Source organism: Denticeps clupeoides, chromosome 9, assembly GCF_900700375.1.
Source record: "Denticeps clupeoides chromosome 9, fDenClu1.1, whole genome shotgun sequence".
Taxonomy (NCBI): Eukaryota; Metazoa; Chordata; class Actinopteri; order Clupeiformes; family Denticipitidae; genus Denticeps; species Denticeps clupeoides.
In genome coordinates this window covers 18,275,027-18,299,161 of record NC_041715.1, presented here as the reverse complement: position 1 = coordinate 18,299,161, position 24,135 = coordinate 18,275,027, and the positions used below count along the sequence as shown (strand labels likewise).

The 24,135-nt window shown below is 43.9% G+C and overlaps 1 protein-coding gene across 1 annotated transcript; it reads left to right on the top strand.

Annotated features, from left to right (window-relative positions):
• The first annotated feature begins 1,297 nt into the window (after positions 1-1,297).
• LOC114796886 (laccase domain-containing protein 1-like) lies at positions 1,298-7,513 on the top strand. The gene is made up of 5 exons (XM_028991402.1): positions 1,298-1,301; positions 1,359-1,561; positions 4,695-4,860; positions 6,759-6,984; positions 7,351-7,513. The coding sequence occupies exons 1-5, from the start codon at positions 1,298-1,300 to the stop codon at positions 7,511-7,513; spliced, it is 762 nt and encodes a 253-aa protein (XP_028847235.1).
• Positions 7,514-24,135: the final 16,622 nt, after the last annotated feature.

The following is a 24,135-nucleotide window of genomic DNA, read 5'->3' as shown; positions in this document are numbered from 1 at the left end:
CACGCAAGTCAGTGTGGTGCTAAAAATCCAGAACATCTCCGATCCACTCAGTTGCACAAACACATGGCCACGCCCTCACAGGTTCTTAACCTGAAAAACAATGAACCGGATCAAGTTGGTGATTTCCTAGGCCACGACATCCGGGTCCATCGTGACTTACTGGCTACCAGAAGCCACTGCTCAAAAATTCTCAAAAAAAGTCTTCAAGGAAAGTCTCTTGATCAAATTGAAATAGAAAGTATGCTGTGGATATGTTTTAAGATGAGATCAGCCTAACAGCCTAATGCTGATCCCAGCGATGATGGGAGTGAACCTGAGGTTGAAAACCTGGAGGGAGCCACAAGTACCTCAAGACATGCTGGAATGTGTGGTGTTTTGTTGTTGTTATGGCATTATTTTGAACCTTCGACACTATTCTATGTAATTATTACCCACACAATGATAAGAAATGTGTGGATTTAAGTATTTACTATTACTTGTAATTGTATAAGTATAATGCTTTTATGTTTGTTTATTCCGGTTCTATTTATCTATTATAATTTGTGCAGAAATCTGGTGATTGATTCTGGTGTAAATAAAAAAAAAATCTTAGCACAGAAATGTCAAATGTTGTAACCAGTTCCTCCACAGTTTAACAAGGACCTGTAACATAGTGTTACAGGATTTTACATGTGTATCGCAAGGATCAGAACGTTTGAGTATAAGAGGTTTATAGAAGGAAATCTATAGACTGAGAGAAGGCTTGGCAGTCTTGTACATAGGAATAATAAGGACTTTTTTTATTATTGCAATACATACACATGGGTCTTCCACACTAACCACAGGCATGAAACTATACTGCTGCTCACTGACCATCACAATCAACACATTGTCTGTTTTTTGTATAATTGATGTGGGAAAAATGATGTGGGACAGTCCCCCCCTGGAGAGACTCAGGGTTAAGTGTCTTGTTCAGGGACACGATGGTCTTTGTGGTCTTCTGGTTCATAGGTGAGGGTGTCACCCACTAGGCTACTACTACTCCACAAAACCGCTCTTTATCTAAGCTGCAGGCTATTTTGCTAACATAATGTCAGTGTAACATAATATCAAACATTAATCATATTATTTTTTCAACAGGAAATTTTTACCACTTTCACTTTTTAAAATCTGTATTATTTGTGTGTTTTACACTTTTAGAAAATCCATTCCTGAATGATTTCAGATAAAAAGCCTTTAATTAGTGTTACTACCGTCTAAATCCTTTGTACTGTATGTGAGAGTGTAAATTATTATTAACAGATACTCAGCAGTAAACATGGGTGGGTTGGAAGTCAGATGTTTAAAAATCACGAGAACTTCCGTTTTCTCACATTCAGTCGTTCACTTGGTCTCCTCTGCAGATGGTTTCTCGCATGGCTTCAGCACCAGGACAGGAGGCATCTCCTCCGTGAAGACCCTCAGCTCCCTCAACCTGTTCTGCAGCTCCAGGCGCAGGGATCCCAGGGCGGTGGTGGCGGAGAACCTGCGACGCTTCAGCCTGGAGGCTGGTTTTCATCCCCACCTGTTCAACCTGGTAAAGGTACGTAACCTGGAGATCATCACAGTTCTCATTATCTAGATATTATTAATAATTTTTTTAAAAACCAGGCATGTAATGGCCTAGCTGTGGAAATTAATATACTATTTCACACACTTGTTGGCTCGGCTTTAAGTACATTTCATAAACTAAAGGGTATAAATGTCTTAATTTCATGCATTAAAGTTGTTTTGTCATTGTGATGCACAGCACACTGTGACACAACGAAATGTGTCCTCTGCTTTTAACCATCACCCTGAGTGAGCAGTGGGCAGCCATGACAGGCGCCCGGGGAGCAGCGTGTGGGGACGGTGCTTTGCTCAGTGGCACCTCAGTGGCACCTTGGCAGATCGGGATTCGAACCGCAACTTTTTGATTACAGGGCCGCTACCACATTACACAGCAAATATGTTTGGTCCCCTTCCTTGTGAGATTATTTAACATTAATATGAGGTCCCCGAGCCTGTCTATGGTCCTGTAGTGGCTGGAGATGGTGACCGGTGTAAAGAGTACTTTGGTCATTCTGCTTCACCGTTCAGAGAGCGGCAGCTCAGACGGTTGGATTTGGAATTTGTCCCCTTATGTCGTCATACGGGGACAGGTTACATGACATCATGTCTGCACCAAACATTGTGGTGGGTGACTGGTGTTGATGACTTCATTTCCGCTTCAGTTTCTATAATCCGCTCTCCTCCTCAACCCGCCTCCTCATTAGCATTTAAAACTACAGATACGGAAAAACACAAAAGCCAATCCTCTAAACCAAATGTCTAAACACATTTACTAAATCTAGGCATCATTTTCCAATATCATAAACACAATTCACAAAACACAATCCTCCGTTCTCATAAATCTAAACCCATTTTTCCATGCTAAAACACAAGTTGCAAAAGAACTCTGCTCATATTCACAAATGAAAGCTCATGTGATGCAAAATGCTTGCCACAGTCAGCAATATTTGAACACAATGAACACACCTGGCGTCATTCATTACACACAACGACTCAAAATTGAAGGCACTTGTTGCTAATGCTGTGACCACATGTATAATAAGGGTGAGGAGACGGTCCAGGAGGGAGAGCAAGACAAACTCGCACCATCATTACGGACAAGATGCGAGCAACAGTCATTGTCTATGGCACATATGTCAAAGTCAAGGCCCGCGGGACTTTTAAAACAAGGTGGGAGTCGGAGTACATGTTCACGGAGGTAGCTGGAAAACCTGTGTGTCTTTTGTGTGGAGAAAGTGTGGCAGTGATGAAAGGGTTTAATCTGAGACGGTATCATGAGACAAAACACGTGGACAAAGACAAGGATATGGACATGGAACAGAGGCTACAGAAGCTTTTGTCCCTGTTGAAAATTAAAATATACTGACAGAGCCATAAGAAATTATTTGTTTATTTATTTGATCATATAGTAATATATTTTTAGGTTTTCAGACTGTTTAATGGGGATCACTAGACTATATGCGGTCATTTTATTTTTTTTCAATGAACATTCGATCAGTCCAAGCCCTTGGCTTGTTCCTAAATTTTTCATTTGGCCCCCCTGTCCATTTGACTTTGACATCCCTGGTCTATGGCATGACAAAGAATTGAAAGAATATCACATAGAAGTGGGAGGGTTGCCATATTTACAGCGGCCCAAGAAACCCTCATTGTGGATATGGTTCGTGAGAACAACCTCATCAGACTCCAGGAGATCAGAGACAAAGTCATTGCCAATAGAGTCAACTTTGAGAGCATTGATGATGTCAGCTTGGCCAAAATAGATTCAGTTCTCTGGCGCCAAAAGATGCGGATGAAACAGGTCTATAGGGTCCCTTTCAGCGTAAGTATACATCCATGTTTACAGTACAGTTAGTGGACATACTGTGTTGCTCAGTGGCCTATATTACTTCTGGACAATACTGTGCTACCTGATGGACTGTTGTTCTGAACACCTGTGCACTTTCACATTTCACAGAGGATATTACAGTTGGATGCGATGGCCAGACCTCATGAGTACCTGGATGAGAGTGGCTTCAACCTGCAGAAATGAAGGAAAAGAGGCCGTAACATCATTGGCCAAAGAGCCATCACTGAGGTTCCTGGCCAACAGGGGGGTAATATTACTCTTTGTGCGGCCAGCATCTCCTCACCTTTCTAAAAGTCATCCTCCTGGACCACCAACAACACCATCCTTGGCCCGCACATCACATTTATGTGATCATTTGGGACCATGTCCACTTTCACAGGACAAACCAAATCAGAGAGTGGTTCACCACCAACAGTAACCACTTTTTAAACGTCTGTCTGCCACCTACTCCCCTATATAGGAGTTCTTCTCATCGTGGAGATGGAAGGTTTATGACAGACAACCATACACTAGAGAGAACCTCCTAATGGCAATGGAGCTGGCCTGTGTTGACATCCCAATGGAGGCCGTCCAAGGATGGATTTGCCATTCCAGGGCGTTTTTCTCCCATGGTGCCTGGCAAGAGACAATATAGCCTGCGATGTGGATGAGGTGATGTGGCCCGATGCAGCTCAGCGACATGATGTCACACAGTGATTGTGGTGTGAAAAAAGTAAATAAAAAGACTTCACACCCTGATCATGTTTTCAAGAGTACTGTTGTGTTTTTGCACTGAGTTGTGTTACAGTAGTGTACATGCAGAATTGTCTATAGATTTATACTCTTCATATGAAACTCACTAATCTAAATGCCTAATCCTCTGCAGAGATCTAAGAAGATCCGTAACTGTAAAGTTTTTAAAAATGGGCAAATTGGCAGTTATGAAACAAAGAACCTTCTCACAAATTGAGCATTGTGTTTTCAATTGTTTTGCTGTAGTGTGTAATGATATGTATAGTGTTTACATTTTTGAAAGCTTCGAGCTGCTCTTTTGGTGTGAAAGATTGAGTTTTGAAGTGAGAAGGTGTGGTTGTGTTTATGTAGTTTTAGTAAAGGGTGTTGTGTTTAGACATTGGGGAACATGGAGGAAACGTTTGTGAAATGTTTTTTAGCATTTGAGAAAAATTACAAAATACGTTGGGCATAAAGAATATGTTAAAACATGGAACAGACGTTAAAATGCTGTTATTACGTTAGATAAACTGGAGTGAATAGAGTGGATCTGACATGTGCACAGGTCAATCATGCCAGTGATGTGTGGGTGATTGGGAAAGAAGCACCTGACAGCTATGACGGAATTGTCACCAACCAAGCCAACGTTGTCATAGCAACGCCAGGAGCCGACTGCATACCACTGCTCTTTGTTGACCCTGTGGCAAAGGTTGTCGGAGCAGCTCATGCAGGTGACTTCCTCTTACTGTTTTCTTCCTTTTTCTAACAAATAAATCAATAACCCTGACGTCCTAATGATGAATCGTGTATAATGTTGATCTGTGGATTTTTAGGTTATAACACCCCCACATATATACACACACACACACACACACACACACACACACACACACACACACACACACATACACATACATGCTCGCATTGTTACACATTGTTTTACTATGTCCATTGTACATAGTAAAAATAGTCAGAGAGAAGAAACCACAAGTCAACCTGATATCTTTTCCTGCTTAACAAGCAAACCAGTTCTAGCAGATATTCCTGGTGGCTTTGAAGCATTTTTTGTGTATCCACAAAAGTGACAACAGTAGTACTGTAACAACATGCGACTTTACGTATTGTACTGTAAGTTTACTGTTGCAAAAGAAAAACAAAAAAACACTAGACATTTTCTCTTCGTCTAGCTGGATCTGGCCAGAGAATGTCATCAACATCGCAGGCAATGTTGTCATTAGCAAGACACTTTGGAAAGAAACGTTTTGAATGACAAACTCTATCCTTGTATTGTATCCTTGTATCCATCTTGTCACTGGCCTCCTCCATTGCTTGGATGAGGGGTACCTCAGCCTGGAGACGGAGATCATATACCTTCCACCGCCATGCTGAGAAAAACTCTCCTATAGGGTTGAGGAATGGAGAGTATGGTGGAAGATATAGGACGGTGAAGTGTGGATGTTGCTGAAACCAGTTCTGAACCAGAGCAGAATGGTGGAAAGACACATTGTCCCAGACAACAATGTATTGCATATAAACGATTTGATTTGCTGCTGTTAAGTTGTGCAATTGGTCCCAGAATGTAAGTATGAGTGCTGTGTTGTAAGGGCCCATATGGGCATGTCGGTGGAGGATCCCATTCTGTGTAATGGCTACACAGAGTATTATACTTCCTGGGACATTGACTATAGCCCTGTGGCCAATGATGTTTCTTCCCCTCCTTCATGTTCTCGTCAGGTTGATCCCAGCCTCATCTACGTAAATGAACTCATTCTGGATCTCCTCTCCATCCATTCGTAAAACTACCTGCCACTCACACTTGCCACTGTGTATCGGCTTAGATTTGGCTGTCCTCGCAGCCCAGCGTCCCTCAGCGTCAGGCCGTGGTTGACAACGTGGTCAACCAGTGTTGCACGAATCTCATTTGTCAGATTCAGTCCTCTTTGAGCACCTTCTTGTCTTCGTCTTCGTCTTCCTCTTCCTCTTCTTCTACCTCCAGCATGGCCTCCATCTCTTCCTCTGTTGATTCCTCCTCCTCCTCGTCTTACTCTTTCTCTGACTCTTTCCACTGTGCTTGAAGACCTTTTTACAGTGCTCACACACCTGACTGGTGTGTCTAGAACTAAGCAAGCGTTTGCACACCTGATGACTGTGTTGGACGGTGCGGTAATTTGACAGTCAGTGCTTTGGTGTTGCAAGGAAGTGACTTCATGATAGATTTTTGTGTGTAATGTATGTTAAGTGTGTTTAGTGCTTTGCAAGTCACTGTGTGTAGAGTTTTGCAACAAGTGTGAGGTTGACAATGTGCTTGTAGTTGTGCAAATATGGGCTGATGTTTTGCTTCTTGAGTGTAAGGTTTTGCTAATAGTGTACTACTTTTAATTTTAACCATGCCTGCAGGGATAATTAAGCGCTGCGCTTGAATACGTTTTATTTAATTTAGCAGATTGTGTTTGGGGGCGACAGACTTGACAACTTCACTTGGCAATCTTTCATTTGCATGACTTAATTACGGTGCAGTTGTTTCACCAAGAAATCTAATACTCTATTTGTTCATGATGACTTAAAAAAATAAAAAAATTTCCCTCTGAATATTATTTTTTAAAATAATAATTTTACCCCGTCTATTCAGGCTGGAAAGGTACACTAATGGGGATCGCCATGGCAACAGTGAACGCAATGGCGTCTGAGTTTGGCAGTAAGCCGGCGGATGTGGTGGCGGTTATCGGCCCCTCGGTGGGTCCCTGCTGCTTCACAGTGGAGCGGGAGTCGGCCGCGGAGTTCCACGCCATCCACCCGGACTGTGTCAGGGACGTGGAGTCCCCGAAGCTTCACGTCAACATCAGGTGGGCCACGAGGTAACCAGCAGTTCAGAGGTCAGCCACAGAACGGCGTGGTGCAAGATAAGCTGTATAACGCACCGTTGTGATTCTGCGATATTCCAGAAGCACACTGTACTGTTCTCTCTACTTTTGTAGACAAAGCCTGTGGGTTTGTTCAGAGACTTTTAAGTTAGACAGTGAGGATGGTTCTCCAACAGTTTCCCTTCATGTTAATGAGCATCTCATGAAGCATCATGTGATGATGATGATATTAAAGTAGTTATGAAGGTAAAGAGAGGAGACTCTGAACAGCACCATTCTCCGAACACAGTCTCCATGGCCTCCATCGAGACTGGTAATGTAAATAAGATCAGTCATTTCATTTCATGTACTTACTCCCAGGATCCTGCTGCAGCAAGGCGGCCTACTCCCCACTCACATCCACGACAAGACGGTGACGGACAAGCCGAACATCACACTGTGCACTTCCTGCAACCCGGACATGATCTTCTCCCACGTGCGCGACGGCATCAACTTTGGCACTCAGATAGGCTTTGTGGATTGAATAGTAATCACATGTTAAACATAATACATGTCTACATTTCTGCAGCTGATAATAGCATCTAAAAAACAGAAAATTTGTCTTATTCAAGTAGGTATGCAGGTATCTTTGTTGTTTTTACTTTTACAATTTTCTCCAGCGAAAAGGCCTCCGTCGGAGCATAAATCATAATCAATAAAAGCGGAAAAACACTGACTGTGAATTTCTTCTTGGATCTGAACTTGGCTCTGTTTTCTGGTCATTATACACACTGACAGTAATTTTTTTTTTAAAACCACTTTTTAATAATTGTGTGTATATACTAGTACATCTAAAACAATTGAATTAAGTATATATTTTTAATATAATGTATTTGAATAAAAAATTCATGTCATATTCATTAAAACTAAGTGAAACATTTTGCGTTTGGCTTTATGTTAATTATGGTTCATGTTTTTTTTGCCAATTACATTTTACAGCTTAACCAGATAAAGAGAAAATGATGTACAAAGTGCTATTATAGACATTAATAAGCAGGATAAATACTATTAGGGATCTGACAACATACAACGAAATACAGACAGAGTAAACTCAGTTTAAGAGTTGGGAAAACTTCTGCGTTGGTCTGGTGAAATGTGCAGAAACTCAGTCTGGCCAGCAGGCAGCGCTGTCAGTCTGTCATTGCTTTCCGCCTCAGGACCGCTGTCGTGGGCTACTGTCCAACTGCGGCTGCGATTCATCACATATCGACCTTTGTCCTTATCAGCAGTCCTGCCAAGTCACACGGGCATCCGAGCTGCTTGGCACAGGCTGTCGTTGAACATCAGGCCCTGGTGGGCCGCGGTGCCGTCCCAATAAACACATGTGGGAGCGTCAAGTTATTTTTTTTTATTTTTACTGTCTGTTGAGCCGAATCAGCCGGTTACCTCCCTGTCCCTGTCCCTGTCCTGAGGAGTGAAGTCACAGCCTCCTCAGTGGCGTGTGTGACAGATCCAGGTGAAATGTAATCCCATATGCATGTTTCATCACCCTCACAATGCAGTCAGCCTGTCGTTAGTCAGTGCAACATCAAATCAAAGTGGCCTGTAACGCCTACATCTTTATGGTTTTTCTACTTAATAAAGCTCATAAAACATATTCAGCCCTTACAAAGCAACACAAGTACAGTGTGTGTGTGTGTGTGTGTGAATAAATGTTTATTTGGTTTGCTTTATAACTTCATGACAAATCCACACCATCCAGACGTGTCTGTTGTCCATTTGAATCCCTGTTACGTGATCTGTCCAGATGTTTAAATATTCATCCGCGAGTTGTAATTACTCTTTGGTTAAACCCTATCATTTTAAGGCTAAATGTCTTTACTAAAGAAGAAAGACCAAAAAAATGACATTTCGCACGTCTGGCTTTAGATGGTGTTTTATTTGGAACATGTCAAAACATCAAGGGACACAGAATCTTTCATCTGACGTCTGGAAGAGTTTGGGAGGGGAGCGTTTTCGGGCTTGGAGAGATGCTGAAAAGTGCAGCGCCTGTTTGTTGAGGTGAATGAGCCCCTATGCTCATAGGGCCCACTGCACATGTGTGTTTGCCATCCACGAAGCAGGACCTAAACATCAGCGATGAATCCGATTATATTCATCACATTCTACAAAATGCACAAAAGACGTCAGATTATTACAAGATTTTATCATTTTTTTATTTTATTTTATTTGGGACACTAAAGTACAACCAAGTTCTTTTAGTCTGTCCTGGAAGGTCTTCAGAAAGAATCAAGAATTGTTCCGTGTGACGCAGAGAAGGTCACGGGTCTCTGTGACTTCTCTTTGCCTGCTCCTTCGCCCCAGCGGTATGTGAAGCCCGAACTGCTGGATAAACATATTAAATTGGGTGATTTTATTTTGGTGGCTCTGACGTCAGGAGTTTCAGAGGAGCTGTCCCGTCACGCAAACTGGGACACGATCCGGACAGTTCCAGCGCAGTCCCCCCCCCCCCCCCCCCCCCCCCAGCATTCAATATGGCACCATGATCATAACTCTGAACATACATACATGCACACGGCGCTGAAGTTCTGCACAAAGAATGTACAGGTGGGGCTGTCTTTTCTGCCACTAGCAGGGACAATGTCTGCCTACTTTGGACAAGAAACGGGGTGTGTCAGTGTCGCTCTGGTCTTTAAATAAGGTCGTGGTTCACCTAACGTCCACCACCAAGGAGAAGGAAGCCATTTAATCATCTGTGAACTTGTGAAATGAGTAACGTCGGCTGATTCATCTCGGAGGTCTTCATGACCAGGCCGCAGACTGTGTGTTCGTATGGCTCTGCCAGCAACGTGAACATGATTATTACACACAGCGACCTGTGCTTACATTTCATGAAGGAGCCATGAGTGACACCCAGGGAGCAGAATCTTGGAATTCTAGGAACTTTCCTGTGCCCTGCATCCTATTTTGCATGATCGCAGGTAATATCGAATATCCTGGATGAACCACCTTCTTGATCACGGTACCTCCCTTCCCACTGAAGTCAGTCAAGTTTATAAGAAAAGATTTTCTGGTGAAGACGGAGACGATCGAATATTCATACCCAATACTCAAATCTCAGAAGTGTACATGAAATGATGTTAGCAAGCGAATTCACCCACATTGTCTAGAAAAGTTCAAATGAATTCCAGATCTGTTCTCTTTTCTGAAGTTTGGGGCAGAAAGTATAGTAAAAATGAGCTGTTTACTACACGTCCCAAACTACTTTAAATACATATGGCAAACAAAGCCTCTGTGTTTGATGATTATATCGGTCGTTATGTAACCATACGATGTGCTCCGATCTGGCCTGGGAATGACTGGGAATCTGCAATGGACCACAAAGTGCTTCCAAGATACAGACACGGGTCCCCTTTTTGTTTAGGAAAATATGCATTAGAAATCCTGCTGTGCCAGAGACTCCATATGTGGCAGACCGCAGAATACAACCTTTCCCAGGAATCCGGAAATAAAGTTGGAACTTGAGCAACATGCTGACAGAGGTTCCGTTTGAATCTTGTTTACAGTCAACACGTCACTGAATGAAAGTAAAATCATTGTTAAACACTGCAGCACAACACACGGTGACACTATAAAATGTGTCCTCTGCTTTTAACCATCACCCTTGGTGAGCAGTGTGCATGACAGGCACACTGGTCACCAAGGCACATATATATATATACATATGTAAAAGGGTGAAATGAACTCACTTACTCACTCAGTCAGTTAATCACTGACACTGACTCAATGCTTTTATGCTAGTTTTATATATTTATACAGGTACAGTCATACAGTCATAAAATACAATTTACTTTAATGAAGTACAAATTGTATGTTAATTTAGTTTTGAAACAAAAGAATGTCATGTTCATTCACCGAGCAACTCTCTCAATCAGGGTCCAGGACGGGCAATAATGGTTGAATGTCCATGTAAAAAGTCTGTGCAAGGAGACCGTATTTATGCTTCTCTGTGTTTCTGGGGACCTCCTCCCATAAACCTAACACATTCATGTAAAAGTCGGATAGAAAAATAAATAAAAGAAAATGCTGCTGTTAATTGGCTCACTGGTAGTTTCCACCAGATGTGCATCTAAAATTATTATTTTTTTGGAGTAACTTTTATAACCTCATTACCAAGGTCAACAAATGTAACCAAATAAAATGGTGCTCTGCATGCCAGCTAGGTGACACATCACCTCTAAACAGGAAGTCTGTACTGCCTGTTTTTATATTCCCTGGTTGCTCTAATTACTGTCCCTTCGGCATAAAATTCTGCATGGACTCATATACACAAATATAAACAAACCAGTGCGGCTCGCCCGTGTGCCAGGGACCCATGTGTCCCACAGGGAGTTGTTGCCAATAAACTCCAATTGGCCATTTTTCTCTCCCTGAACCTTATTCAGGATCAGAAATGAAAATAAGGATCCACAAATCTGGATCCTCGCAACATAGTCCAGAAAGAAACTTCACATTTTAATTCACATTTTTACCCTTTTTATTTCTGTTAATTAAAAAGATGCTTGTGAACAGATTATCTGTGGTGCACACGGCTCATGTTGGACTGATGGAACTTTGCTCTGTTAAAGGATGTGGGGGTTGGAATCTAATTGTTGTAGAGCTGCAATTATGCAGGCCCGTGACAACAGTACTGTAGTCTTCTAGGTGAGGAAATTGAAGGATGTAATTCCCTAAAATCCCCTGCAAGGTAGGTATGACAAAATCCCGCCACCCTTCCCTGTCTGGGCCTGAAACTCAGGGCCGAAATGATTAATCCGCCATTTACCATCGCTGCTGAGTGGAACAGAGAACCGCAGCAGGGACACGTTTCCACCTTTCCAGCTCACACACGGTGGCTGGGCTGACGGGGGTTTAGGGTGGGGTGTTTCCGGAGCCAGGTGTGGATGGAGGGTCGGCGGTTCTGTGCTCCTCCCTGCACTGCGGAGTCGAGCTGGCTGAGGTATAGGGGACGTGTTCCCGTTTCTCGCGCTGATGCAGCATCCGCCCTCCCCCACCTGCACGAGGGCCCTGCTGACGGAGGCTTTTGCACGGTGACGGACATGCGCCAGACAGGCTGCCTACTGCTCCTGCATTTTCTATACCCGCCAAAAAAACAACAAGGCCCAGTATGTACTCCATCATCACTGTGTCCTGGTGTTTTAACCCTCCTATCATTTACATTTACATTTACGGCATTTATCAGACGTCCTTATCCAGAGCGACTTACAACCAGTAGTTACAGGGACAGTCCCCCGGAGCAACTAAGGGTTAAGTGCCTTGCTCAGGGACACAATGGTAGTAAGCGGGATTTGAACCTGGGTCTTCTGGTTCATAGGCGAGTGTGTTACCCACTGAAATGTATTTATAATCCAAATTTTTTACAAGAAATGGCTCATTTTATTCCCAACATCTTTTGTAATATCTGTTTTATATCTGAATTACACCATAGTTGCTGCAAAAATTGCAGGAGACCTACTGAAGCCGCATGGATCCGAGATTTACCCAGAAACCAGTAAAGTTTGATGGTGGAAAAATCGTGGTCTGGGGTTCCATCCAGTATGGGGGTGTGCGAAAGATCTGCAGGGTGGAAGGCAACATCAATAATCGGAAATACCAAGAAATTTTAGCTACCTTATATATTCTCAAGCATAAAAGAGGCTAAATTCTGCAGCAGGATGGTGCTCCATCACATACTTCCATCTCCACATCAAAGTTCCTCAAGGCGAAGAAGATCAAGATGCTCCAGGATTGGCCAGCCCAGTCACCAGACATGAACATCATTGAGCATGTGTGGGGTAGGATGAAAGAGGAAGCATGGAAGACGAAACCAAAGAATTCTGATTAACTCTGGGAGACATGCAAGACTGCTTTCTTTGCTATTCCTGATGACTTCATCAATAAATTGTGTGAATCCTTACTAAAGCGCATGGATAAAGTCCTTCAAGCTCATGGAAGTCATACAAGATATTAAATTTGGATCTCACAGCACCACAACTTAATTAACTGACATATTTTTGTGTTTGCAGTAAATTTGTCCAATTTCTGTATAGACGAAAAAACTATTGTCTTGCCAAAATTTGATTATGATTAAATCTTTTTTCAGTGAAGCTAATTCATTTCAATGCATTAAACATAATTTGGTAGGGTTTTAGCTTTTCATATGAGCTATTTCTAACACCAATTGATTAATTAAAAGTAAAATTGCACCAATTGATTAATTAAATTAAAATAGCAGGTAAGATAAGCGACAAGACTTTTATCAGACACTGTACAGTGGGAGGGGGCAGATCGTAACGTTCTCAAGTACTCTGGTATTTGTATTTTATTTATTTATTATTATTTTGCACCACGAGGGGGTGGGAAATCAGGACTCCTGTGAGGACAGTGACAGCCCATACAAAATCGCCCCCTTTTTGTGTGTGTATGGGCTAGATCTTGATGCTTGCTATCACTGTTTAAACCGAGCCTAGTGCACTCGAGATACAAATATCAAATATCAGTTTTAAAAATGGACTTAACATTTCAGCCCCAGTCTGCCATTCAAGATTTCTGCAGAGGTATATTAACTTGAGCACAAATTTTTTTCTGTTTTGGCACAGCACAGACTCCTTCAGGACCTAAAAATCCCACTTTTTAAAATTGCTTTAACAAGTTTAATGAGGTGGAAGCCAGTTGTGCGCCAGCGTTTGGGCTTTGCCAGTCATCTGTGCTGAGTAACGAAGTCTCTCCCGGCCGCCTGGCTCCCTTCCCGGGGAGAGTAATCACGCACCGAACTCTGAGCACCCAGCTGAGGATCCAGAGATGGGTCAGCAAGTTCACAACGTTCCATCATCGTCCTGCCGGGCAGGGTGAGAATAAATCAGGATGGTGAGAGAGGGGAGGAGAATCGGTGACCAACCAGCCTGCTGTCTTTTCATTCACACTCCACCCGACCCATTAATGAACCTGAATCAGCCCCAGCGTCAGCTCTTCATTATTCTACGTGTAATTACATGTATATAATAACATGTAGAATCAGCAGGGTGTGTATGGATGTATGTAACATTTTTAGGTTTTATGGAACTTTCCTGGAGATAAAAAATTTAGCATTCAAATCAGGACACTGTGACCCTCTTTAAAAATCATCCATTCCTTCATCTGTTGCCAGCAAGAGGGCGCATAATAATGTCAAAAGTCATTATCCAAAGCATCTCAAGTAATCAATCAAACTTGATTTGTCATCATCATCATCATTATTGTTATATTAATGAAGTTTTTGCTGAACGCTGATGTCTGCAACGCTAGTGCCACTCAGGCCAAATAAAGAGGGGTTTGTATGTTGGGGCGCAGTCCGGTTCTCTTAGCTGTGGCGACGTCCTCCCACCTGCCCAGTTTTGGCAGGAAGGAAGTGCGGCAGCGCGAAGGTGATTGCAGCGGCGGGCAGGGAGCAGCTGAGCGCCAGAACAGAGGAGGTCTTTGTGGAGGAGTCCTGCATCTCCCCCGGCTCCAGGACCGGCTCCGGCTCCGGCTCCGGCCGTGCTCAGCTGTGAAGTGTGTAAACAAGCCAGGGGTGTTTTCTCTCTTCTCCCTTTCCCCTCGCCGTCAGCAGATTCAGAGGAGACTCGGGCCACTGCGGCAGTGACCCACATCCACGCAGCAGCGGCAGAAGAGGGGTCCTCCTGCAGCCAGGACCCTCCCTCAACTCACAGCGCTCCACCCTGGAGAGAAAACACTGTGGAGATTTAGTGTGCTCAACCAGCCCAGAAGCCAAATATTTTGCTCAGGTGCCGAATCTATAGATGTGTGCACATATGCGGTTTTGAGAATGTAAACCTGCTGGCTGAGAAGTGTGTGTGTGTGTGTGTTGGGTGATGTATGCAGAGAGTATAAACAGCCCTGTTTGCTTTGGCTATGAGAAGAATGTTCGTTTGCAGGGCATTAACATTATATACATATACATGTAGGCCTTATAATGAAGTGTTTTGCAGTTTTCCTGTGAAGCTGTTTAGAATAAATAAAAAAAGTCTTTATAAATTATAATTTAAATTAAGGTGGTATGGTATGATATGTGTTATTCAAAAGAGGAAAATGCATTAAATTGATGTAAATCAAGTATGAAGGATGTGGGATGTGGGGTAGGGGGGAAAATGCTTCATGCATTAGAACTCATTTAATTTACTAATTCTTATTATTGCAATCATATGCAGGCCTGTTTTGAGGCAAAACGGACCTGGAAGGCCCTAAAACAATACCAATCCAAATCTGGCTCAGGAGTTTTTAATGAGGTGGATTGACAATAAAAACAAAAGGAGGATTGACAATAAAACATTTAAGACATTAATTTAGATGCATTTACAATATAAAATAAATCAAATCAATGTCTCTGAAAACAAGCATTGTGGAGTGCGGCAGATATTAATATAAGTATCAATTTCTGTCCCCCACGGTTTCTATTATTCCTTATTAATACCACTGCTGCCTCACGACTTGATTTGGTACAAATCAGTTTTTTTGGTATTTTTTTATCTGTGCTCTGCCACCTTTATTAAGTGTTGGTGCCCTTCATGAACTCAGTCAGAACGTCTGGAGCTAATTTGTTTCATGCTTTTACAAAATCCGTTTTTTTCTCGGTGTGCCGTGAGCTTTGAATTAAAGCAGGTGAAGATTGATTTAAAGCCCTTTAAAAAAGGCCTGAATCTGGACGTGGCTGGGCCTAATGAATCCTTATCTGATGGGTAAGCTGCGGCTGAAGAGCATAATTAGCTTCCCATTAAACCTAAGAAGAAGAAAAAAGGGCCAGCGTCAGTGAGTTTCCTGGAGAGTCGCTGCTGAAATGACACGTTTTAATGGGCGCCTCTCGTGGTGGCCGAGCAACTCGTTTTGCCAGCAGCCGCCGGTACAGGAACCCCGACTCTGTCCTTATTCATTACCTAATTGCTCACAGACTGCGTGCCACAGATCCAGCGTGGGGTGTAAGCTTACATTTCACAACACGAATGCTCTGTGAAACCAGCATGACGTCAGCCTTCCTGTTTCTTGCACCCCGTCTCGGGCTGGTGCCTGTAAACAGCCAATATGTCATTGTCAGAGTTGCACATTATGCCTGCAAAGGGTCAGATAAACAGGGCCGTCCCGTCTTGGTGACATCTTTGAAGGAACAGGATGGGTTGCTGAAGGTAAGAAAATTCCTGTGCCTCAGAGACCCAGTCTGAGAGTTTCTTCACTATCCTGTTTTCAGAATAAAAAAAGGTCCTGTGCGCTGGATGATGGCGTAAATTCCCCGGCTGTCATGGGTCTGCGTGACAACGTGACCACAGTTTATGGAAATGAAACCACAGAGACCTGGGAGCAGTGAGAACGTCTCAGACAGCGTCTGCACGAGCCATGAACTATGATTCGGAAACAGTTGTAGAATAAACAATGTGCAGATTTATACACATATGCACACGTGTATGTGTGTGTCTTCACTTCCATCTTCCATACGCGTGCTTACTTGTGAACAACCCCCCCCATGCCTGACAACTTTCTCTTATTGTTTTTATTGTTGGTTTAGATCTCAGTAATACATAGTTTTATTAATGTGGCCTGATTCCTTTTATTAGCTTGTTTTTTTTTATATACATTTTGCACTGTGACACACTTATGATGCAAATTATGGTAACCACAGGTGGTGGAAGCTTACTTGAAATGCACCATGGTAAACCAAATGTGTTTTTTTTTTAAACCCACTGTCTGGATTTCGTTCTGAGTTTACAGGGTGAAGCTTGTTGTTTGAATAGAACAATGGAAGGTGGTGGAGGAAGTGGGATGAAGACCCAATCCAAGAAGGGTAGTTTCAGATTAGATCTGAACAACTGAATTTCCAGCACACAACTGGAACAATGCTGCAATTCAACGAAGGTGAAAAGTGAAAGTGATTGTTTTTGTGATACACAGCACAGCACAGCACACGGTGACAGAGCAAAATGTGTCTTCTGCTTTAAAAACCCATCAGTGGGCAGCCATGAAAGGCGCCCAGGGCCACCTTGATCAAGGGGACATCAGTGGCACCTTGGGGGTTCGGTTACGAGTCCGCTTCCTTACCCGCTGGGCCACCACCACCACTATCTTGATCACACGGTGCTGTTCTGCCACAGAGTGCAAGAGCTATTGTAATACTGTCAGCACAAGTTATGAATATAATAATGTACAATATGAAGCACTTCAGTAAATTTACTGTATTTCATGTAATACAGACAAAATGCTTGGTTTTTAAACCACAACATTATATTTATTGCTGCTGCTGACAGAACTCTACAGATGTGGCACATTTCTTCACGGATTTTGTCATTCCAAATGTGACTTAGATCTGTGTAGGACAGCTCTGCTCATGCATCCATGCAGAAACGCGATGAAAGGGACTTCTCTGAATGGGACATCTGACTACAGATGACGCCTCAGGCTGACTTGCAGTTTCGCAGGACGGCCCAGGTGTGTTATTGTTTACCCAAGTGGGGCTCGTCTGGCCATATTAGGCAAAGTACACATACAGAGGTGATTATCTCTTCAATGTAATGTAAACCGCTCTTCATTTCCCGTCCCTGCTGGCGTGACTCATGCCCTCGGCATGCGGACCAGAATGCACTGCTGGACTCGAGGAACCCCGGTCCGGCTGGCTGTGGCGGAGGTGTCGCATGCCTCCATGACCATGCGGGGTCTCCACTTCGGCCCTGTAAACCTTTATCACCCTCGTGGGGAATGGCTATCTCAAACATTACCTCATGGGTCTTCAATCTGCACACATTGACAGGAGGGCCACAGATGGAGGTCACATGTCCAGAAGCATGCTAACCATCTTGGTTGACCTCCTTTGGCCAGATGTAAACCTATTTTTACCAGTAACTACACACACTACGGCCAAATGGCAAACACTTCCTGGTTTTGTGGGACGTTCGCATCATTATGCAGTGATGTCAGCGAGCGGAGACCTCCTGGAAAAAGTGAGCTCGCTGTGGGATGAATCATATGCTCGGAAAACAAGATGCACCGTGGCCTGATGGGACCTGGCTGCGTTGGGACTCTCCTCGGGCTGAGCTCACTCGTGGATATTTTCATGGGCAGCGGAAGAACAACACCGAGCATCTGGGGCTGGCTGCACTCACGTGCGCACATGCGAACCCGCACATGAACGGCATAAATACGATCCGAAAATAAACAGGAACGTCTCCACGGGCGGCTATTGGGCGAACAGTTAAATGCTCAATGAGAGGGTTTCAGGGTTGGATGTGAAGCTTGCACCCAGGGTGTACTAGAAGTTTTTTTTTTTTTTTTGGATGTGTGAGTGTGTTTGCCCACCCAGCCAGGGTGCTTGCTGCGGTGTATAGAGGTCTGGCACTGGATGGCGGTTTACGGCAATGCACAGAGGCTCATTCACCCAGCCTGGCACTGGGGACGTCACTTGTGAGGGCTGAAGCTGGCAAACAACACAGCTGGTCCAAAGCTCGGATTTAAAGGCCCGGCTGATCCCAGTGGAAACCCGATTCGTGTGTTTCTGTTGACCTTGGCTCCTGGCGGCATTTGAAAAGCATTTCCTGTTTTAATGGTCCACTGGTCTAATGAGAGAAAGTTTTCTGTTTACCTATCCAACACAGAGGAGTACAATTTTGCTAAAGATTGGTCCTTCTCTGACAAAACATTTTCAACACACATTTTCATTCATGATTCTGTTTTCTGACTATCGTATGAAGTACAACGAAGCATAATGCTTCATATTTTAGGCAAAACACACACATACTGTTTAATAAAAAAAACAGTAATTTCTTATAAGTGCAATAAGTACTGCACAAACATAGTGAATTAGTGATGCATGCATAAAATTAGGCAGTGGAGGGGACTGTCTGCATTAGTACACGAAGAGCCGGCGCTAATTAAAACGGAAGGCCTTCATGCCACACATTTCTGCGATGCTCTTTCTGGCCCACTGGCTCAGCGCTGCGTTCCGGAGGTTGAACTCAGACACAGGAAGCTGGTGTGCGAGCGGCAGGAGAGGGGCGTCGCCCGAGAGCCGGACCGGTGGCTGGAGCAGGCAGACAGGGAGGGATTTGTTGGAAGAGGCCGAGGGCGTGTGATGGTGAGGAATGTAGTGTGTCTCTCAGCTTCCACATCTGAGCTGCTGCAGGCATTTCATCAGCAAACACACACACACACACACAGATATACCGTCTAGTGTTAAAAAAAAGGCGCATGTGAGTACATATTCATGCAGGCACTTGCACACACAAGAGCCAAGACAGCACGTTGATTTATGGGGGCCAAAGCCCCCAGCTATACCCATCACCTACAACCCACCTCAATCTTCTTTGTGCTTTTATAGACAAAATGTTTTCTCTGGGGGGCACGGACCTGGACGATCCATGGGGACACACCCTAGCTGGTTATTGCAGGGGAAATTGCTCAAATTTCAGACAAAAATTGTCGATTTTTTCCCAGTCAGACCTTGCATTCAAAATAGCCTAGCTAGCTAGCTAGCTTTCAGGGAAGTTTATTTTATTTAAACATCTGGAATAACTTCCTCATAGCTCCATGAATAAGAAGAACAGATACTTTTAACGGAAGGATGGAAATGTAGCCACTTTTAAGTTTTGTTAGCTAAAGCATGCACAGTCTAGCTAGCTAGCTTATTTAAAATGTTTTTTTTTCTCTTTTCTGCTACAAATGCATTACGTAGTTGTCACAGCTTGCAAATAGAAGTTCAGATTCTGGGGGTTAAGGCCCAAGCTCTGATTAAACCAGTCCTTTAACATCTTCATCAAAATACTTTTTTCGTTATTCATGATTGGACATATCACATACATACATATAGTTATATATAGTTATAGTTTTGTGTGCCATTTCAAGTGATCTTGGGGACCCCCTGCTGGTGTGGGGGCCCTAGGCATCTGATTCATTTGTATTGCCTGGCCTGCCTGCTTCGTTTATTACCTTATGCTGCAGATTATGGCCTTATTGATTATGGCCTTTCACTCGGACAGTGCAAAAATCCGTTCATCTTGCTGAACTCAGATATCACACGTCACCCATGGCAGGCTGCTCCTGCATTCTCTGGGGTTTTCAGGGGTCAGGCCCTCTGCCATTGTGTGCCTTTTGTCCTTGGCTGCTTTGTTCCATTAAAGGGTTGCTAAAACAGTACAGTTGCAGTCAAATGGTTTTGTGTGACGCAGCGGCGCGAACAATATGGGCAGTGCCTGGCTTACACAACAACTAGAAGTATTTGACAAAGAAGAAAAAGGCACCACTAATCACACACACGGTCAGAGACAATGAGCGCTGAGCAGCGTAGCTCAGCGGCCAGCTCTGTGGTGGGACGTCTCCTCTTCTCTGGGGCCCATGCTTCACCTGCACCTGGTGAAATGGCCACAGCGAATCACATCAGACTCTATAACTGTCACACCAGTGTCAAACAGCTTGGTTTTACTCCGCGCCACGCACGCCTGGAGAAAACACTCCATTGTTGTGAACATGTTTGCCATGCCATGTAATTCTTTCACTACTACTGCATGGGATAGAATGACCGTGCAAATAGAAACCACTCACTCATGCATGGCACTTTCTTTCGCTGAATATGTTTCAGCCATAGAACAAACATTTCACCCCTTTAGTCTCTTTAAGTTAGACAATGGGTATGTTTCCCATGTTTCCCGGAAAGGTTTCCCATGTTTTCCCACACTTGTTGGCTCTTGTGTTAATGATCACCTCATGAAGCAGACAACAGGGTACAAAGCAGTCATGCAGGTAACAACGACTCAGGACAGTATGGCCTATTTCACTTTTTAATGTTTTTACTGGAAGTGTATTTGTAATACAACACGATAAGCAATACGAGCAATAAAACTAAATAAACTTATGCTAGATAAAGGATAAAGTCACAAGTTTTGAAGTTTGCATCAAGGTTAAGGTCATGTCACCCTAGTTCATGCAGATCAAGATTATATTTGTTCATATTTCTACAGAGATCACAAATCACTAATCTCTTTTGTTTTTGTCCCATATGAATGTGTACCGTGATCAGTCTAGACAGAGACAGTTGAATATAAGTGAGGGTAGCGGGGTAAAGTTGTGCCCCAAAAACTTCGGACAGTAGGTGATGCGAGCAAAAATGCAACAAGATTAATAACGGCACGTTTACTAGAATTAGTATTATGTCTTCCATTTAGTCATTAAGACAAAATGAAAGCGGTGTCCTTTTCAGCATTATGCTTAACATTCGGTTTAAAAGCATTGCAGCTTCCTCTATTCAGAGCACATTCTGCACATTTGTCAGCGTTAAACATTGATGGCGGCTTCAGATTGGGGCGCATGCAGGATGCACGTGGGAATTTGAGCAGAAAGGGGGAAAAAGGACGAATGACCGTATGGTCCAGATTCTGCCCGCCTCCTCTACAGTTATTACTGGACTCAGCTGCTGCAAAATGCACTAAACCGCAGTCTCGTATATCAAGTCTTAATGGAATTACTCTCGAAAGTTGTTTACTGCCGGTTGGAACCGGGAGCTTGCTGTGGGCGTGGGTCTGGGTGTGCGTGAGAACACCGAATCCCAGGGCTCTGGAGAACAAATCAATTATGAATGAACTGTGAGGAACACCGTTCTCTATCCTGACCTACAAAAAAAAACACGGCAGCTCACCTGCCTGCGACCCCTCCCAATTCATTTTCTTCCCCTCTGTCCCCTGTCTTTGTTCTGTCTTTCTGTCGTTCTTCAATTCGTGCTGCACGTGAGTATGAAAAACAATCTCCCGTTCCCACCCAACTCTCCGAAGATCTCCCCACCAGCGCGCCACACCGCACCAGAGCTGTTGGCATGGCACCGCCTCTGCCGGAGACGGGGCGAGCCGTCATGTCTGTGCAGTGTTCCAGTCGGACACTCGTGTTTGCCAGTGCCATGTTTATTGAGCTTGGTGCAGCGTCGTGGTGTCACCGCCGCACAGGAAATGGCCTCCTTTCAGCCTACTCTGTAGGTGCAGTAATAAACGCTTTGGTTTCTTTTCACACGGTGGTCATAGCAGACATACGTGTCAGGGTTGGACAATCACAAACATCATAAAAAGCGTGTAAAACAAAAAAAAAAAGGGGGGGGGGGGTTGTTTGAAGTCTTGATTGACATCAGAGCACAGACTGAGCGTCTAGCCGCCGCGGGTTTTAATAGATTGTGGACCCTGCCTGTGAATTAGTAACTGATGGATTCATAACTAACTCAAATGGAACACTGAGCCCCCCCCCCATCGCCCCATCCAAACATCCTCCTCGCTCTCGGCTCACTCGGAGCAGCGCACATCCAAACAGTCAGAGGGAGGGAGGGTTGCAGCCCGAAGCCAGTTCACCTGTAACACCTGCATCTGAATGGCATTTCCTGTTTTTCCCCGTCTGGCTCCGGGCCTCTATAAAAAACCGGCCTTTCCACCAGCCTGGAACGGCGCGCGCTTCAGCGGCCGTCGCAGAACTGCAGCAGTCCTTTGCCTTAAAAATAAAACAACAAACGGCCATTCTATTTCTACCGCAGACATTCCATGTCCAATATCTGATGGCTTTCAACAGAGACACACCTTCAGCTATATTTTGGCTGTGAAACCCTTCCTAAATTAAAGTCTTATTATTATGATGTTATTTTTAATATCATTATTATGGGCAACTTGCTTAACTTCAACTGAGATATAAGTGAAAAAGAGCGTGTTTTTTATTGCTTTATGTTGCACTATGCGCATATTATATTTTAATAGAAACATATTGTTTCAGGCTGATCAGAGTTGCTGCAGTCTGTAGGTCTCCCTTGTTTCTCAGACAGATTCCTCTGCTCTCAGACAGACACCGCCTGTAACCTGACTGTCCCTCTGTGGCTCCGTAACCTCCACACAGCCCATCCCGGCACAATGGAGGTGTCAACAGAAGCCTGACAGTCACACTGAGGCCAGGGAGACGACGTGATCGGCCCCAGATCCTCATCCCACCACAAAGCATCGGGATGGATCAGTCCAACAAAAGTCTTTGACTTAACTAGTGAAGGGTGGGAGTAGTGTGGCGGTCCACTGGGACGGTGTAAACGTGTAGCCCAGTTTTCACACTGACCTACATTCTGTGACTGGTGGAGGTCTGGGTAGACTATCTTAGGAGTCTTTTTGTGGGGAGTTGTGATGAAAGGACACCAAGAGTTCAAATGCAGGCTCACACGAGCTCAGATAATAGCCTCTCTGTTACCTGACACATACCAACATTGTTCCTTCTTCTTGTTGTTTCTCGTATCCATTTGCTCCGCCTCATTGAAATTCTCTCTGCTGAGACGTTTTTGAAGACTGGAACGTAATCGGATGTTTTGAAGACTGGAATATTTCACCATGGCCAAGACCCCCCCCCCCCCCACACACACACACACACACACACACATGTGACCCACCTCATTTAATGGGATACACGCAAATAAGGTGCAGCACGTGGGAATCAGGTTTTCCCAGTATATATTAATCGAAATGTAAGCAATTAGGCTAATTAGGCTTTTTTCCCTCTTGTTTATGTCCATTTTCTCTAGAAAACGGGCAAAGAGATTCTGGCTGGTGATGTCATGCTTCCATTAACAAGTATAACAATTATCACAATGACAAAACCACTTTCCCTTTCAATCTGTCTGTAGGTTGTGATAATACTTGTACAGGCAGAAAAAGGTGGTACTGGCGAGGATGTGACTCTCACACCTTCCACATCAGTCTCACACTCTATGGAGAATCCTTGTAGTCTCTTTGCATTAAAATTGATCAGTGATCAGTTCACTCACACATGCTGCTGCAGAGAATATTATTTCAGTAAACAGTAAAAAGGAGCTACAGGAGCTATCAGCACAGTTTTCTCTGATGGCCACGACATTTATGACGCCTGCTGTGTGTGTAAAGTTGAGCGATGTTGCCAGATTGGGTGGTTTTGACTTCTACCAAGAGGTTTAAATGCTACGAAAAGCTACAGTCACACATTCCATTCCAATGAAAGTGAAGTGATTGTCATTGTGAAACATTGCAGCAGAGCACACAGTGACACAACGAAGTGTGTCCTCTGCATTTAACCATCACCCTTGGGGACCTTCCGATTACACGTCCACTTCCTTACCCGCTAGGCCACCACTGCCATGTA

What these genes read in the sequence shown, in the direction of transcription:
- LOC114796886 (XM_028991402.1), top strand. An exon ending in ACCTGTTCAACCTGGTAAAG is followed by an intron (nt 1,562 to 4,694) that starts GTACGTAACCTG and finishes ACATGTGCACAG; the next exon opens with GTCAATCATGCCAGTGATGT. An exon ending in AACATCAGGTGGGCCACGAG is followed by an intron (nt 6,985 to 7,350) that starts GTAACCAGCAGT and finishes ACTTACTCCCAG; the next exon opens with GATCCTGCTGCAGCAAGGCG.